The 15,954-nt window shown below is 41.5% G+C and overlaps 1 protein-coding gene across 1 annotated transcript; it reads right to left on the bottom strand.

The window, feature by feature from the left end:
* Positions 1 to 6,437: 6,437 nt before the first annotated feature.
* TNFRSF4 (TNF receptor superfamily member 4) lies at positions 6,438 to 13,004 on the bottom strand. The gene is given in 8 exon segments (XM_019470718.1): positions 6,438 to 6,537; positions 7,261 to 7,386; positions 7,709 to 7,938; positions 8,472 to 8,538; positions 8,973 to 9,074; positions 9,473 to 9,595; positions 12,024 to 12,210; positions 12,894 to 13,004. Coding segments are annotated over 8 exon segments (1,017 nt in total). The 3' UTR covers positions 6,438 to 6,466.
* Between the last annotated feature and the right edge of the window lie 2,950 nt (positions 13,005 to 15,954).

Here is a 15,954-nt window from a genome sequence, read left to right as displayed (position 1 = left end):
CCATACGTGGGCTCAGGGCAGATTAAGGCCGAAACGTAAGTGCACACAGCGATGGAACAGAAGAAAAGATGTTACAGATCTCCTAATCCCTTCTCCCTCTTCTGTGCTACCACGACCTGCACACATAACACTAGAAGGAGTGCTCAAGGATGAGATTCGAAGGAAGAACCAGTGGATTCTTCCACCCACTGAAGCGCACCGATGTGGCAACTTGTACCTCTGTCTTCAGGGCACACATTCCTAAGAGTATTTACAGAACTGGCTGTGAATTCTACTTTTGCCCACCTTAAGGATATCCAGCCATGAGCTGAACATTATAAATATCGCCAGGAGCCTCATTTTACAGTTTCCTTTTTGCTTGGGGCCACTGGAGCCACCAGTTAGCTGAACTGTCCAAATCACTAACCTTTTGGAAAGAACAAAAAAAAAAAACCCCAAGAGAAGAGTGTAATCACTTCTCAAAAACATAATTAGTTCCTCCGAGTCCAGTGGCTTTACTGACACTCCTTGGACTTAACGTCATCAATGAGATAGTACTGTTACCAGGGAGGGTATGTGGTTTCCTGACGCTGAGATTTTGCCGATTACCCATAATGGGTGACCAAAGCAGCCATGCAGTTCTCCTACAAGTAAGAGGCTGTTCACATGAACAATAATTTTCTGAATCACATTAATTTCTGAATAACTAATGATATTTGTTAGACCGATGTATAAATGGCCTTGTAAGTTCCATCTCATAAGTCGCTTTCATCCCACTGTAAAAAACTCCATTGCTGGCTACAGGATTCACATTCCGTTGTACAGAACTTACCTATGCTCTTGGGAAACAACTGCCAGTCAGTCGTTACTTAAAGAGCCCTTTGCTATGTCGTGACAGCTATGAGAGATGCTACTCACACAAGGTGAAGTGACTTGCTGCACCAGGGAACCTGTGGTAGAACAGCAGTTCTGACAGGCTGCAGAAAGCGTAGAAGTGTCGGTGCACGGGGTGCAGGTCAGTACTGCGGCAAGTGAGGCTTCACACTGCAGCAAGCGCAGCAAGTACTGCAACACGGCGAGGCTGGTGCCAGAGCGGGCACAGGGACATCAGCTCCCCAGAAGGATACCATATGAGTAGCGACAGCTCACAGAGACCAAAGTCTGGGGTAAAAAAAAAACAGCTTAGGGACAAATAATTTATCTGCAGCCTGAAACCAGAAGACGAAACTGTTGTGTCCCTTTCAGCTCTGCTGACCTTTAGGCCAGCCTTGAGATTCTGCAGTGACTAGGACTGGCTACCCTGGGGGTTTCCGGATCTTGGGGTATTTGCAGTGCCTGTCTAATGCCTGCCCTCTTTCGGCACACAGGGAGAATTACTGCCCTGCAAACCTGTGATAGGTAAGGCTGGGGGCACAGGAGTCAAACAATGTGGTAGAAGCACGCGTGATTCATGTAGTGCCACACGCGGGTTCCCGAGGCAAGTTAAATTCTCACCCCGAAACAATTAGGGCTTTGTAAAGACCCCTGGATCCTTCCTTCGAGCAGCACTAAGGACCCTGCAGCACGCACTGATGAGAGCTCTGCCTTAGCCTGTGGAATGAGTCTCAGTGTCACCTCTCTGGGTTGCTGGCACAGCCCGGCCGCCGAAAGCGGCGACTCCTTGCAGACAATCCCAACGGAGCAGAGGCCAGGCAGTAACGTGACTGACATTTCACAGAGGAAAACCAAACCAGACAGAGACAAAAACCCCAAGTCCCTGACATTACCAAGCTGTGTATTTCCTCTCCAGCTGAGCACCTGGCATGGTGTCTATCAGCAGATGTGACCTTTCTTAAGTCTCTCATGGCAAACCTGAGTCACTTTGATGCACTTCTAAGCCACAGGAGAATGTGAAGAGAAAACGCAGGAGATAAAGGAACTGGGGTAGCCACAGGAGCGGAAACTTGTCATATATTTGTAGGGGAAAACCAAAAAAAAAAAAGACAAAGGAGGAAATGAACACAAAAAGCATAAACTTACGAACCTGTGGTGAGTTTACAGGTTATTAACAACTTCTACTACTCACCCATGCATAAAAGGTATGCTGCTGATGATTTGGATTTGTGTGTTTTTTTTTTTTTTTAATTTAGTAACTACTAAAACATGAAATACATACGTTAACTGCCAAATCTGCAGTCTGAAAGGAGCATTCAAGAACTGCAGAATCTGAAAGGAACGTTCCAAGAACTGCAAAACCCAGCTCATTTATATAAATTTTTTCCAACACGGCTCTCAAATACTATCTGTTCTTGTCCTAATGCTTCTCCAGAACTGAATGCAGCAACACAATAAGACACAAGAAAACCAACCTTGATTTTAAACAAATAGCCTTGTTAAAACTCCAGGCAGCCGTATGTGATAGCCTCACATCTAAGAGAGAAAAAACATTGGTAGATAGAAATCCCAAAGACAAGAGGGGTTGTTTTTTTGTTTGGTTTTCCTCCTGGGTTTTTTTGTAGCAATCTGACCTAACCTCTGTCTGTAGCTAATTACAAACAAACAAACAATGTAAGGGGCTGGCCACATGGCCTGTAACTCATGGCTAGTGCAGTTGAAAAGAAGTTAATTATTCATGAAGAAATGGTGTTATTCTCACCCAGAAATACAAAGTTATAGGAATTATTAGTTAGTTTTACAGATGGTTCTTAAAATAATCAAGAGGCCAAATTTTAGTGACAACATTCATGCAGTTTTGCATGTGCTTAAGTGACCTCCTGAATCAGGGCTCTACGGCAACCAAGATGCATTTAATTTACAAATCATATAGGTTTACCAAGTACTCTAACTGCCAATATGGTTCACACCAAAACCAGGGTTCGCATTGGTTTGCAGAATGAAAGAAGAACTGACACCTCATCTTACTGCACTACACTGGAAAAAAATTTCCAGTACAGCCCTCTTGTTATCAGGTTAGACGAAGCTGCACAACTTAGACCGTGTCTCTGTCAAGTGCTTGAAAACGGGGAAATCTGAATGGTTGAAAAACAGGAACTTACTTTGTGACACAGGCCCATACCTTTGAGAAGGGAAAGTTTCACTTCTGGCACATAGGACGACAAGTGTGGGCAGAAGGCAGTACCAATTTGTTCAAGATTCTCTGCCTATTTTTAACTACTTTCTGCCATTTTAGGGAGGATTGGAACAAAAAATCCAAACAAGTTTTTCACAGAAGAGTGACAAGACTGAACATGGCGATTAAAAAAAAAATTATTTTATTTAGAGTGAAATATCTACATTAGTTTATTTAAACCGACAGTCTACCAACACCCAAATCCTCAAAAAAAAAAAATCACATCATAAATGCCTCCAATCCTATCAAATGTTATTATGGTTTCACTCTTCGGATAGGATTATACGTCTCGGCACAGTACAGCCAGCACAGACTGGCTCACAGGTATGCATTAGCACAAAAGCCAGCAATTACAGCCTGTGAGGGCTCACTATTACAGGCCTTCAGCCACCCAGCACGCTGAATTGTCTGTCTTCAGTTTTCCAAATGTTGATGAGCAAATGCAACTTGCCCTCAGCTACGCTACCTCTGCTGTGCGCTTCCAGGGCCAGCATCAGTTCCTTCTGCAGCCAGAGGGAACCCACGCCCTAGTTTGCAGGAAAAACTCCTGGTCGGGAGGCTGTAGGAAGGCACAAGAACACAGTGCACGCGGGCATCCTCCTGTGCAGCTGAGCCAGAGGGCAGAAAACAAGCAAGATTCGTGGAAACAGCTGAAGAGCTCGCACCACAGAGGAGCTCTGCTGCCACTGCAGCACTTCTGTCAAGCCAACAGCTCATCTGTTCCTGTGGGCTGCGTTTTCACCATACAGCCCCACAACCTCAGATATCTCATTAGTTATCTGCACCTTCCTCAGTTACATGGAAACGTGGTACTTGCTTTATTGCCTCTGAAGTACAGCCTACAAACTTGATAAGCATCGTTTCTCAGAATTTGTTGGGTGTTCCCTGGAATGCATTTCTCAGATTCATCCATCGCACTTCGCCATCCAATTCACTGCAAGATGACAGCATTCAAACCACAGCACACTTCCAAAGAGCTCTACATTCACAACAGGGACTCTGTGTTTTTGATGGGGCTGAGCCTTATCATCCTGAAAGTCCCAGCAACTCTCAGGTCAGAACTGCTGCCAGGCCAGATTTACAGAGAAAAACACTACACGCAGCTTTCTCAAGTTGCACACAAAGCCAGGGGCAAGGCAGCATGTGATCTCAAAGCCTGCTAAGCCACAGGATTGACCATTTGGTGATCCTGCTTTCTGTGCGAACTGGAGTAACTTTTTGCTCATTTGCACTCTCCAATCACACACATCATACATGCGCATCTAGCTGCTACCACAATTTATTTCAAAAAGTCACTGTGACACTTCATATATAATACAAATGTTTATATACATTGTATATGCACCTCAAAATAGGAAGTCACTGCTAAGGACGCCATATGTATAACATATAAGAAAACATATGTTTAAAAACATGTTTCTAGACACCAGTTGTATTCTTGAATACATTTCCTGTTGCATATTTTGGCATATGCTTTGGTACTGTGTATATAAAATACCTATATCTAGTGAGTTATCTACTGAGGAGTTATATTTGAAGTGAAAAACACTTCTGAATTATAGAACTTTCGAGTTTACTTCTTCTTGAATATTTACACTGAGGTATTTAAATTATATCAAAAGCTATCGACAGTAACACTCCAGGTTGCTCTCAGACACTTCAGGTTTTGAACTTGCTACCTAAAATTTGAATGCTTTCCAAAACTACAGACTGATTAACTTGTGGTAAAATGTTACAGAAGTAAAATTCATTTCATACAGTGTACAGGCAAACAACCAGGTATTTTAACTGCACAGAGACCAAATCAAGAACACTTCTTCAGTTCTGAATGCAGGTTCCATTGACAGTATGCGCAAGGTGATCATCCAGATGAATGGTCAGAGCATAGTTTAGGCATCTTATCCACTGTTACATGATCTTTGCACGTCTTTGCTAAAGATGCAACCCTCGAAGGCCCTGAGAGTCAGCGCTGCGTTAAGAGTTCAGGTCTCGCCTCTTATCAACAGACAGCATCTAAGGAGTTGCTCTTTTCTAAACCACCAAAAAATTATCATTCATCAGCAGAAAAACTTTAAATGTCCACATACATGCTCCTAAACTTAAGACAAAAAGACTTTCCCCAAATCCAGAGCACTGCCTGGAACCAACTTGCTCGTGGGTTTCTCCCTACACCCACAGCAAGCAATCAAGTCCCACAGAAGTGGTTTAAGATAAACAGTTTTAGTGTGGAGATGTCCAAGCTTGACTGAAGCAGCCTTGCTGATGATAGACACACCAGGGTATTCAGCACAACAGGATGTCCACCAAGAGGAAGCACACAGCGTGTCGGCTGCACAGGGCTTACAGATAAAATGTTAGTTATACATGGCAACTACTAAAGTTTACAGTGCAGACAAGTGGTACTCTACACCTTTCCCCCTATTTTGAACTACAGTTTCCACTAATAATGTTCTAATCAGAAATTACCATTCCCTTTGCCTTCTGACAATCCACATAGTCTACTTTCCACATGCATGAAGATCTCCATGGAGATTTCCAAACACTCAGAGATCTGGAGCTACCTGACGATTATGAGTAATTCCATTTGTTGGCCTGACAACAGGGATACTGCTCAATATGTTAACATGACATTTTCTCAATGGGTATGTTTGAAGAAATGCAGAAAAGAGAGAAGTGGCATTGAATAGCCATCTCCCAACAGTCACTTAACAGCTAGCACCAGAATTCTGGTGCTATTCTGGTGCACAGCCAGCACGAGAGTTACCAGCAGTGACAACTGTCTCTGGAGGCACAGCTGACATATGCCACTCAATTTGACCAAGAAGAAACAACTTGAAAAATTGGAAGCACGAAGGAAGCTGGCTAGGTTCATCAAGGGAGATTCTTCCCCTAAAGCAAGGAGAGTTCATTTGGGAACTAGACTGAAACACTGGAGATACCTGCACTGAGAAAAGAGAGACATGCTCTGCTTAGCATCTCAGAATTGTAAGACAAAATATAAGCAGGTCTTTTGACTTCCCTGTTTTGCTGTCTGCTCAATGACCCGCTCTTACAGCTTCATAAACACTTTGTTTGGTCCAAAGAAAACTACCCATCACTACATACAGAATTGGCTAGAAATGCACAGGGGACTATATCAACTCAGTCCTGGCAACAGGGATGCTGTGCGCAGGATCTGCCTAAGAGAAAGAATCACATGATTCCACCAAGAACAGCTACTCCCATGGGCCCTAATGCCAAAGGGGCCGCTCAACGAGACCCGAAGGAACTGAAGTGCAATTAAACAGTTACACACATCCACACATAGCCACAGAGTGCTCTGTCACGTTACTTGTTACAATCGATCAGCTCAGAAATGCAGGAAACAGTAATGTAGAGTCAGTTTTTTATGAGACTAGAATTGCAGTCAATGTGTTCTTCCTGGATAGGAATTCGGACGCTCCTTTCTTCTGAAAGACAGATAAAAAAAAATAAATACTATACAGAGTAGAAGGGGCAGGAAAGGGAAGCCAGGGACTTTTCTAGTTTCGTGGATGACTAGGCACCTGTGAGTGACATTTGGGTCGGTGCTTGTCTTTCCAGCCAGTGCTAAGAAACACCAAGTGTTGGGAACATTTAAAATACACTTTACCATTGCTCTATGAATGGAACATGAGGCAGCTGTGGGCTGACTCAAGAGCCAGGCTGCCACTTAATTCTGAATATAGAGTTCAGCTCTTCTCAGTCAAACCTTTCCTGTGTTTGCAGGAGACACTTCAAAACAGTTCACTTCTATGTAGGCAAAAAAGTTCACAATATACTCTTTTAAAGACTGTTGATTCTGGATCCTCTCTGTACTGAATAGAATTCCCTGCACAAAATCATTACATCATTTTTGCAGGGACTAAGGGAGGAAAAAGCTAGGAGGAGTTAAAATCAGAGAAAGAGAGAGAATCCTTCTGCATGGCAACAAGCAGAGGAATCTGTGCTCTATAAGAATGCAAACTTAAGACACTATGACCTCCAGTGCATCAGGACTAAATAGAAGATCAACAACTGGTATTAACTGCAGATGACACTGTGCTACTTAGCCAGGTAGACTTCATTATGATTGAAACAATTATCAAAAGTTCAAATAGGGGGCCCTGATTATTCTCTTTCCTATACATTTTTACCCATAAAAAGAAACTCACGCCGATGGTTGTTTCTAAAAGGCCTCTTCTTGGTCTCTTTTTTGGCTGCTTGGATAACCAACAGGAGGATGGACATTCCACTCACAACGAGCAATACCAGACAAATAAGGATAAGTGATAAAGACCCTGAAAGAAAAACACAAGAAGAATACACTAAAAAAGATTCATGGTTCTAGCTGGAGTTTCCATGGCTTTCCAGCTTCAAAAGAAGGAACCTAGAACTCCAGAAGTACCCCTGAACCCTAAAGCCTAAAAGTCCCAGCTGCCAAGCAGACTAGCAAGAAGTCTGGAATCCTGTGACTGAATCTCACTGAAAGACTGTGTAAAATACAGATATGGCTTCTGAGAAAGAGTGTGATTTCATTTCCAATGAAATCAGTTTCAGGTGAAAATTCCTGACCAGCTCTAGTAAAGAGAGAGACTAGACTTGGTCATTCCCTCTCCTTACCCCAGTTAGTCTCTGTGGGGCTGTTCGTATCCGGGCAAATGAAAGGGATCACACTGGGTCTGGACGGTGAGAACACTGCAGTCGACACATTATTCTTGTCATCAGTGGTGGAAAGATTCAAAGCAGGTGTTGCATTCTGAGAGGTAGCTGGCTGTGTGACATGGTTGCTGCAAACAGCATCATCTGTTTTTGTCCCTTGCCGAAGAGTATTTTTCCCAAGAACGCTGCAGCTGGAGATGTAAAATAAATTAGTGTAGTTTTCCAAACAGTTGCAGTAATGACTTTGTAAGTGATCGCTATGGAACAAGTGAGTGAACATTACAATCCTTGTTTTATCAGTACAAACTCAGGCTTCACCTTTTCTAGATTCTACAGGTATGTGAAGAACAACTAAGCTAATCAAAGTCATTATTGGAAAAAAAACTGACATTCTGTTTTTCTTAGCATCTGTGCATGTAACAGCCTTGAAGCATGGCTGCATTTGGCAAGGAAACCTTTGCTACAGACACAAAACATCCAGACCTTTAAAAAAAAAAAAAGGCTGAGAATACTGTTGTTGCCACAGGTGAAGAGAGAAAGGGGGGAAGGCAGACAGATGCTTCAAATCAGTACACAGACTGCTCAAGGCTCCCGGGAGTCACAAAGAACATGGTTTCATTGCATCTACTGCAGGTTTACTCTACACACCATGATTTGGGCATCAATTGCTGCAGAAGTAAACCCAAAATGTTGCCCTGAACATGTTTGGATCAGTGATACATACTTGGTCCAAGGTTGACAGTTTTCATTTCCCCCTTTGGAATAAGATCCTTCAGGACATGGTGAGCATACTGGAAAAAAAGAAAAGAGGCAGAATTTGAGTTCAGTTAGCAACATAACTGTATGACAGCTACACAGTAGTTACACTAATAGCTTATACTAGTAGTCTAGCTTATAGAATAGACCCAACCAAACCCACCTAGCCTCTAAAAACCATAGTTATTGGGTCAGAAGTAACACAGCATGCTCAGTGGTTCATTTTATTCTGCAACTGGCAAGGTTTCCCGTTTTCTCTACTGGCTAATTATGGATATTAACAAGGAGAGCATTAAGATTTCTGACAGCTCAGGAATCACAGAGCAACAGTTTGCACAACTACCCTGCTATAACACTTGTGTGGAGATACCGACGAGACAAATGACAACAGCTTTTACACTAGAAATAACAACCATCTCATCTGAGGTGGAGGCAAGAGTTTGGAGAGTCTGACACAGCACTAACTTACCGCTTCCCAGCGTATAGCTGACATCTGGCATGTAACCTGCAACACACATGCAAATCCTGTCAGAGGTCTTCTCGCACTTCTTCACTTCCACGCTCCCCTTCCCTAGCAACAATAGAATAAAGGGCAAGCGAGAGACAATAAATAAGAAAGGCACTGAGTAATTATTTTTTTTTAGGGCAAGCGAGAGACAATAAATAAGAAAGAAAAAAAAAGTAATTACTCAGTGCCTATCTGTTGTGTGTAGAAACAACTGCAGAGAACAGAGCTTATTAACAATTCTGAAGACACCAGTTTTCAGGCAGTGCAAGCCTGCTTCCCTTTGAAGGCTCTACCATCACTACCAACCAGGAGATATCAGCTATTGAAGTAACAACCCAGTCTTTGGTCTTAGTCGTCTCAAGCAACAGGCCTTTGAGGTGTGCGCAAAGATAAGAAAGCATGTGAAGACTGATTGCTTCCCAAATTTGTATCAAGAAATGACCACTATACAGCTGACTTACTTGTGTTGCAGATTGTACAACTCTTGCAGAAGTTGTGGTTGTGCTCACTACTAAAGTATTCATCTTGACAGGGGGCACAGACTGTGTCTGTTGCTGCTGTGCAGCGGCTTCTCATTCTTTCACCTAAAACAAAGACCACGTAGAAGGAGGAAGTGATGGTTATCAGAAGGAAACCCTCTTCATTTTCATGCATTAGAATGAAAGAGTGCCCAGAAAGTGACAGTTCCACTTACAACTCTGGCTGAAGACATTCAGCAGATTTAGACATGCCAGAATCCCTAGAAGTTTTGACCCATAGCATCGCTGTAAATTAAGCGGCTAAAATGGGCTAGTAGGGGCCTGATGACTTGCTGAGAGTTGAGGCAATGCCCCAAATGATTCTCCCAGTGGATTCCAAATATCACTTCTCCAGACCACCTTTTCATATGGTTTAGACATCACAGTTTGCAGCCAATGTCTGTCAGGAAAAAAGCGCAGGTTTTTGGCATAGCAATATGTAATACAATGGCTTTATGACAGATCCTGTCTTCCCTTATGAGATAAATCAAGCAATTCAACGCAAAGTAATCCCAACCAGGTACAAGAGATGGTAATGGACTGCTCAGGTTTGCAGAAAATTCATTAGTGATGCAGTCAAGAATAAATGTTTGTAGCATCTTGCTGTTGGCATTCTGAAAGCCCATTAGGCATGAAAGAATGCATTGTATTTTGATATGCATCTGTTCTGGCACCCAACATCAAAGATGTTACTAGCTCCATTTCAAAAACAGCGAGACACAGCGCAAGATGTAAGGCAGGCATTTGTTACTATTCCGAACAGTATGTGTGTATCACAGATTGCATTCAGGAACAGGCTCTGAATGCTTGCACCCACAAATTCCAACCTGTATGATACACAGTACTTACACAGAAGTTCAGATTGATGCGCTAGGATGACAAGGTTTGTGAGCAAAGCGACTTGCCCAAACTGAAACAGCAAGTTAACAGTGGATTTCGGAAAAGGAGTCAGACACGTTCCTTCTATCTCACTAGCTTCTCTCCATACAGCACAGGCTGCAGGAACTATAGACAGCTTGAATGACTAGGGGTTTTACAGTTGAGCTTAAATACGTCCTTATTCTCAGACTGTGTCTTTCATTTTGGTTCTCCATTTTCCCATTCTGTACATGAACAATGAGCACCAAGTCTCTTGCTCACTCTAATTTTCTCTGTATTTTATTGAGTGCTATCAGTGGCAAAATAAAGGAGATTTGTGGTGACCACGATATATGCAATACACTTCTACATTTTTACCATCTACACAATCAGGAAGAGACTATGAAGAAATGTTCCCCCAACAGCAGCAGATTTGCTAACAATGCAAAAAACCTGACAGAAGTCTTCCAGCATAAGGAGGAACAAAAAACTTCAGAGATAAAGGATTATCTGTATCTGCATATAAGCATGCCTTTCTTTAAACTGAGATCAGAAACAGTCAGATTTAAATAGTTTTGAGAATAATGCAATAAACTCCCTCAAGTCTTAGATTAAAGGTTGAATTTATTCCAATTAGCATCTCTGAAGATAATACTATTGCAACAGTTCATACCATATCCATTTTGTGTAGTAGACTTAATTATGAAAAGAGGAAGTAACTGTTCCGAAAGACGCATATAAAATCATACGCAAGACTAAGCTGCAACTGCATTTACAGACACGATCTATGCTCCCTCTAGGTGCGCAGATGTACCCTTCTTTTAGTACAGTCAATGTTGACTGTACTAAAAATAATCTCTTTTCTGTTAAGGGGATTGCTCCTTGAACAGCAACATTACCTGTTAATTGTTGTTACTCTTCATCACTAAGTCACTTCTATAATGAAATCCCAACTATTAAAGTATTTGAGGTTTGATATTTTGCATTTGTGCTTCTCAATACTGCATTGCCTTCAGAGATATTCAGATTGTGGAAAAATACACACATAGGCATGCAAATCCCAGAATTCAGACTCATTCAGTTTCTACAATAAGAAAGGAGGAAACAAACACATTTCCTATCAAGTTACGCTTTGCTAATCTCAGTCCATGAATCAAGCATATCTTTTTTCTTAAAAAAACCACACCAAGTAGTATAAACCTTGCTACAAAAGAAAGCTTGAAAAACATCTTTAGCAACAGAATTAATTACCTACAGTTTTCCATTATTATGCAAGATTTCTGAGCTTCTTTATGTGATAGGTAAAGGACAGTAACATAAATGCTACCATCTTTTCTCAGCTAATACTCCCACAATGAAAACGCACCAGACTGACACATTAAGGAAGCTGAGCCACACAAAAGAAGTTGAAGAACACGTAGCTCTTTCAAAGAGGATTCCTAAATTTAGTATGTTATAGAAATAATCTTTGCCAGTCTAGCCTGATATGAAACTGTCCTCATCAAATGCTTTTTCTCCATGTTATGCTTCCTACCTTTGAATATTTCCATCAAGCTGTTTTCTACCACCTGTGGGTTATTAACTGATAAATATTACATCGAGCAAGTATAACCAACATCCAGTGAAAGTTACTTACCAGGGGCACAGTCCTTGCAGCATTTTTCACCGAAAGGATATTGATGTTCTTTGCATTTCAGTCCCAAGCAATGGCTAATAGTGACTGCCAGCAGCAAGAACAAAACAGTAGAAAAATGTGAGTAAAAACCTACAGCTACCATAATGCAGCCCTACCGTCCCAGCAAAAATCTTGATAGCGGCAAACTCTTGGAGAAGTGATGCTAAACCACTGGCGACCAGAACATATGTCAGTTGCTGGGAAATTCCCAGCATGTGCTCCACGCCCCCATCCTTCTTCCCACACCCCACAAACCTATTTTTTGCAGTTCACAACTAAAATATTCATAGGCAGAAAGACAGCAGGCTGAACAGCGTTATGAAAAGATTTCTATTCATAGCCTTAAAACAGAGTGCCTCCAGCCAGGTACATACCTCTCTACGTAGTATTAAAGCACAGGCCTCGAATGCCAGGAGAACTAGAAGAGATGATCCTTGTTATTGTAAAGAGGAGTATTAAAGCGATACAGAGGTAACGCCTGAAAACCTTTACGGATGAGAGCCGTAGGTAAAATGAAATATAGCCCACATAGGCTTGCTCCTTAAAAGGCAAAGTACAGGCAGATTCTCCCCCCTTGGTCTCACGATAACGGTAGACCCGTGACTTTTATTGCTGCATAAAAACCAATGTTGTTAATACGTTTCTCTTCTCAGGGAGAGTGCAGAATCACAAATCATCAGTCATCTTACTATTGCCCTCAGGAGCTAGCAAAAGCTACAGATGAGAAGCATTTGCAGTCTCCATTTCCGACTCTTAATATCAGACTCCCTGCATTGCCATTGAAGAAAAGTAAGCTCCTGACTCCAAAATAGAGACTTGTATTACCCCTACCATTTGCTCCCATGCAAATAAAAGCTTCCAGCGGAGGTGCGCTCTGAAAGCGGAGGATGCAATATTCGCGTACCAGCTACTTTTGATGCCTGTTTTGTTCCACAGAAGCATGTTAACTCTGGAATCCAACCCCCCAGAAGGCTTCCCCACCCATCTGTGCAAGCCGGCAACAACAGGACAGCAGTGGAGGAGGCTGAGTAGCACACTGGCATTGCAGTCCTGCCCTCACCTAACACAAGCATGTAGAGTAGAGAAAAAAAGCGATCACACTAGGAATTAGTGGGTTTAACTCTCCAGGCTCACTATTAGAATTCTACTAATTTGATCTTATTGACCTAAGTTTTAGGTCTTCCAGTTCTAAGAGACTTGAGCAACTCTTATGCAAAGGCCCAAGTAAACAAGACATCCTACAGCAATCAAAGATGTTTTGTTTATGTTAGTTAAAAAAACATAGCAGACCTCCCAGACAAAGCAGATCTACAGTCAATTTACATCTAAATGCAAAGGAAATTTTTGATTGGAACAGAAGTGCATTTGGAATCCAATTAGCCTGCAGTATTTGGGAGGACTGAACAGCAATATTGTGGCATGTTTTATCCAGAACTGCTGCTTTTCATTTCTTTCTTAAATTTCTGTAAGACTGTTTAAGAGTGGAAGGGGAGACAAAAGCGGGGCAGAACAGTAACTATTTTTCTATTTCTCCTACTTTCCAAGCATTTTGGAAAACAACCACCATGGAAAAAGAAGTATACCTTAAAGCCGTTCTTTCCAAAAGGGAGCAAAGCTGACAGAGCAAGTAAGCCATACCAGCTGAACTTCAACTACCTTCACACTCAGTACCTGCATGCAGGAAATACCCCAATCTCTTCCCGCTGTAGTATCACACTCAATGCCATTTAAGTGGCTTTACGCCTCATGACTCAGTCATTCCCTCAGCACTATTTAACCAGATTTTTTCTTCCCCAATTCTCTTTCACAAACAGTAGCAGAGTTTACCAGTTCAATAAATCGGATTATTATTCAGTAGAAACTGAAAGTGCAAACTCCTATGATGTTCATATACAAGGTAAGGTTAAAATTCTGCTACATACATTTAAACTGAAAACTCCCAAATCACTACAGCAGTGATGATGAAGCATTGATATTCTTGTTAAGGATACATTAATACAAATTAAATGCTCATTTAATAAAAGCAGTTAGCACACAAACTTCATATACCATCTTGAGAATTCAACTTTCATGTATGGCATCCTTAAGTGTTACCAGGCTTGATATTGCCAGATTCCTTTACGTGGCCACATTATGCAAGTAAATAAAACGGGGAGAGAACACAGTGATCATCCCATAAAATTTCGCATCTAGCACACTCCTTGGCTGGATTTTCACCAATGCAAATTAACCTCTCCCAAATGCTGCTTGGCATTGCCATGGGGACCACGTGTGCCACAGGCTGCTGCCAAAAACCAGCCTGGATGCAGGTACTCTGGTTGTAGTAGGAGAGGAGAGCTTCAGAGCAGTGAGTTGAGCCATGCTATGGGTCAGAAATAAGACCCTGTTCTGCTTTTTTTAATATACATGTATCATTTTTGACTATAGATGCTTATCCTAGATATTCTATACAAGCGTTTGAATTCTGGAAAGACGAAACATGTCCATGAGATAGTAGCACTCAGATACCAAGTCCTATCAACAGTAGGCAGATTGCTTGTGTACATGGAGGAAAAAAAAAACACCAGAAAACCCCCCATGGAACTCAAAACTAGGGCTTAATAAAAGGCTTTAAGGAAAAAGTCACTAGATTCCTCAGGGATTACAGGCAAGTAAGGGTTCCCCTATGGGAAAGGGCCTACAAGAATCTGAGAAAGATTGAGTGCATATAAAATACTTGAAGAATTTTTAAAAATAAGTAAGTCTATGGACAAACTAGAATAGTTTGAACTTCTAAAATTCCAAGACGGGAATAATCTCATGTACCTCCAAATCTCACCACGCAGTCCACTTTATCCTTACAGCTGTTAGTGAACATGTGATCCTGTTTTCTGGCAGAGAAAACCAAAACACATTAAGGTGCAGAACTCCATGCATACATTAAAAATGAATTTTCCCCAGTTGTTCCCCAAGTTTCAGTTTTATCAGGTGCATGGCAAATACTGCAACAACAGTACATACTTTAACATTTTTGCAGTTGCTAGCTAAATACTCTGTTACCTTGTATTTTTCAAGGGATTCCATGCTCACATTATCAGAAGATTAAAGTAAGACTGCGTATGCATAATCTTTGCCTCTATTGACAGATAAAGTTCCAAATTTCATCATCATATTTCAGCTGCTCAAAAATCCCTCTGCAAACTAGCACTTGCTTTCTGAGCATCAGGTGTGACAAGACAGAACTTGTCCACTCAAATTATATCTGAATAATTGAATTGTGCAAACAACTAGAGTATAATACAAGAATGCAGTCAGGACACTTATACAATTATCAACTAATATTGCTAAAACTTTTGTCTTAACTAGATTGCGAACAACCACATTGCAAAACTATGTTTGCATGTGTAATTTTGTGTTAGTTCAAAGTGCGGGTCATTGCATATTTATGAAGCCTTAGTTAAAACAACAGCAAAGCAAAACCTAGACCTTTTGCCAATCAATCTAAAACCGCCATACCTATGACTTCGGCTAAGCATCACATTTTTAGACACAGGATTTTGTTCTAAACATCTCCAGATTCTAGCTGTATTAAAATCTCACTACCCTGCAATCAAGTACATGTGGGGCACTGGTAGTGGGGTGGAAGGGAGTGGGGGCCGACTCACGTGGCAGATGTTCTAAGCTTGTTTTAACATGAGATTATCAACTGAATTTATACCTCTCTTACACTTCTTTTAAAATCGTATTTTGTCTGGCCTCTGAAGAGTTTCCATTTTCCCCCACTCACTGACAAACCTAAAAACAGCAACATTTCCAAAGCATGGAGAAAACTATTTAATGAAAAAAGATATATGTATATAAAAAGACTCTGATACAAGCCATTTAACAAAAACAAAAAAAAAGGAGGGAATAC

The sequence above is a fragment of the Aptenodytes forsteri genome, unplaced genomic scaffold, assembly GCF_000699145.1.
Source record: "Aptenodytes forsteri isolate BGI_AS27 unplaced genomic scaffold, ASM69914v1 Scaffold16, whole genome shotgun sequence".
In the NCBI taxonomy this organism is placed as follows: domain Eukaryota; kingdom Metazoa; phylum Chordata; class Aves; order Sphenisciformes; family Spheniscidae; genus Aptenodytes; species Aptenodytes forsteri.
This window is presented reverse-complemented; position numbering and strand designations above follow the sequence as displayed.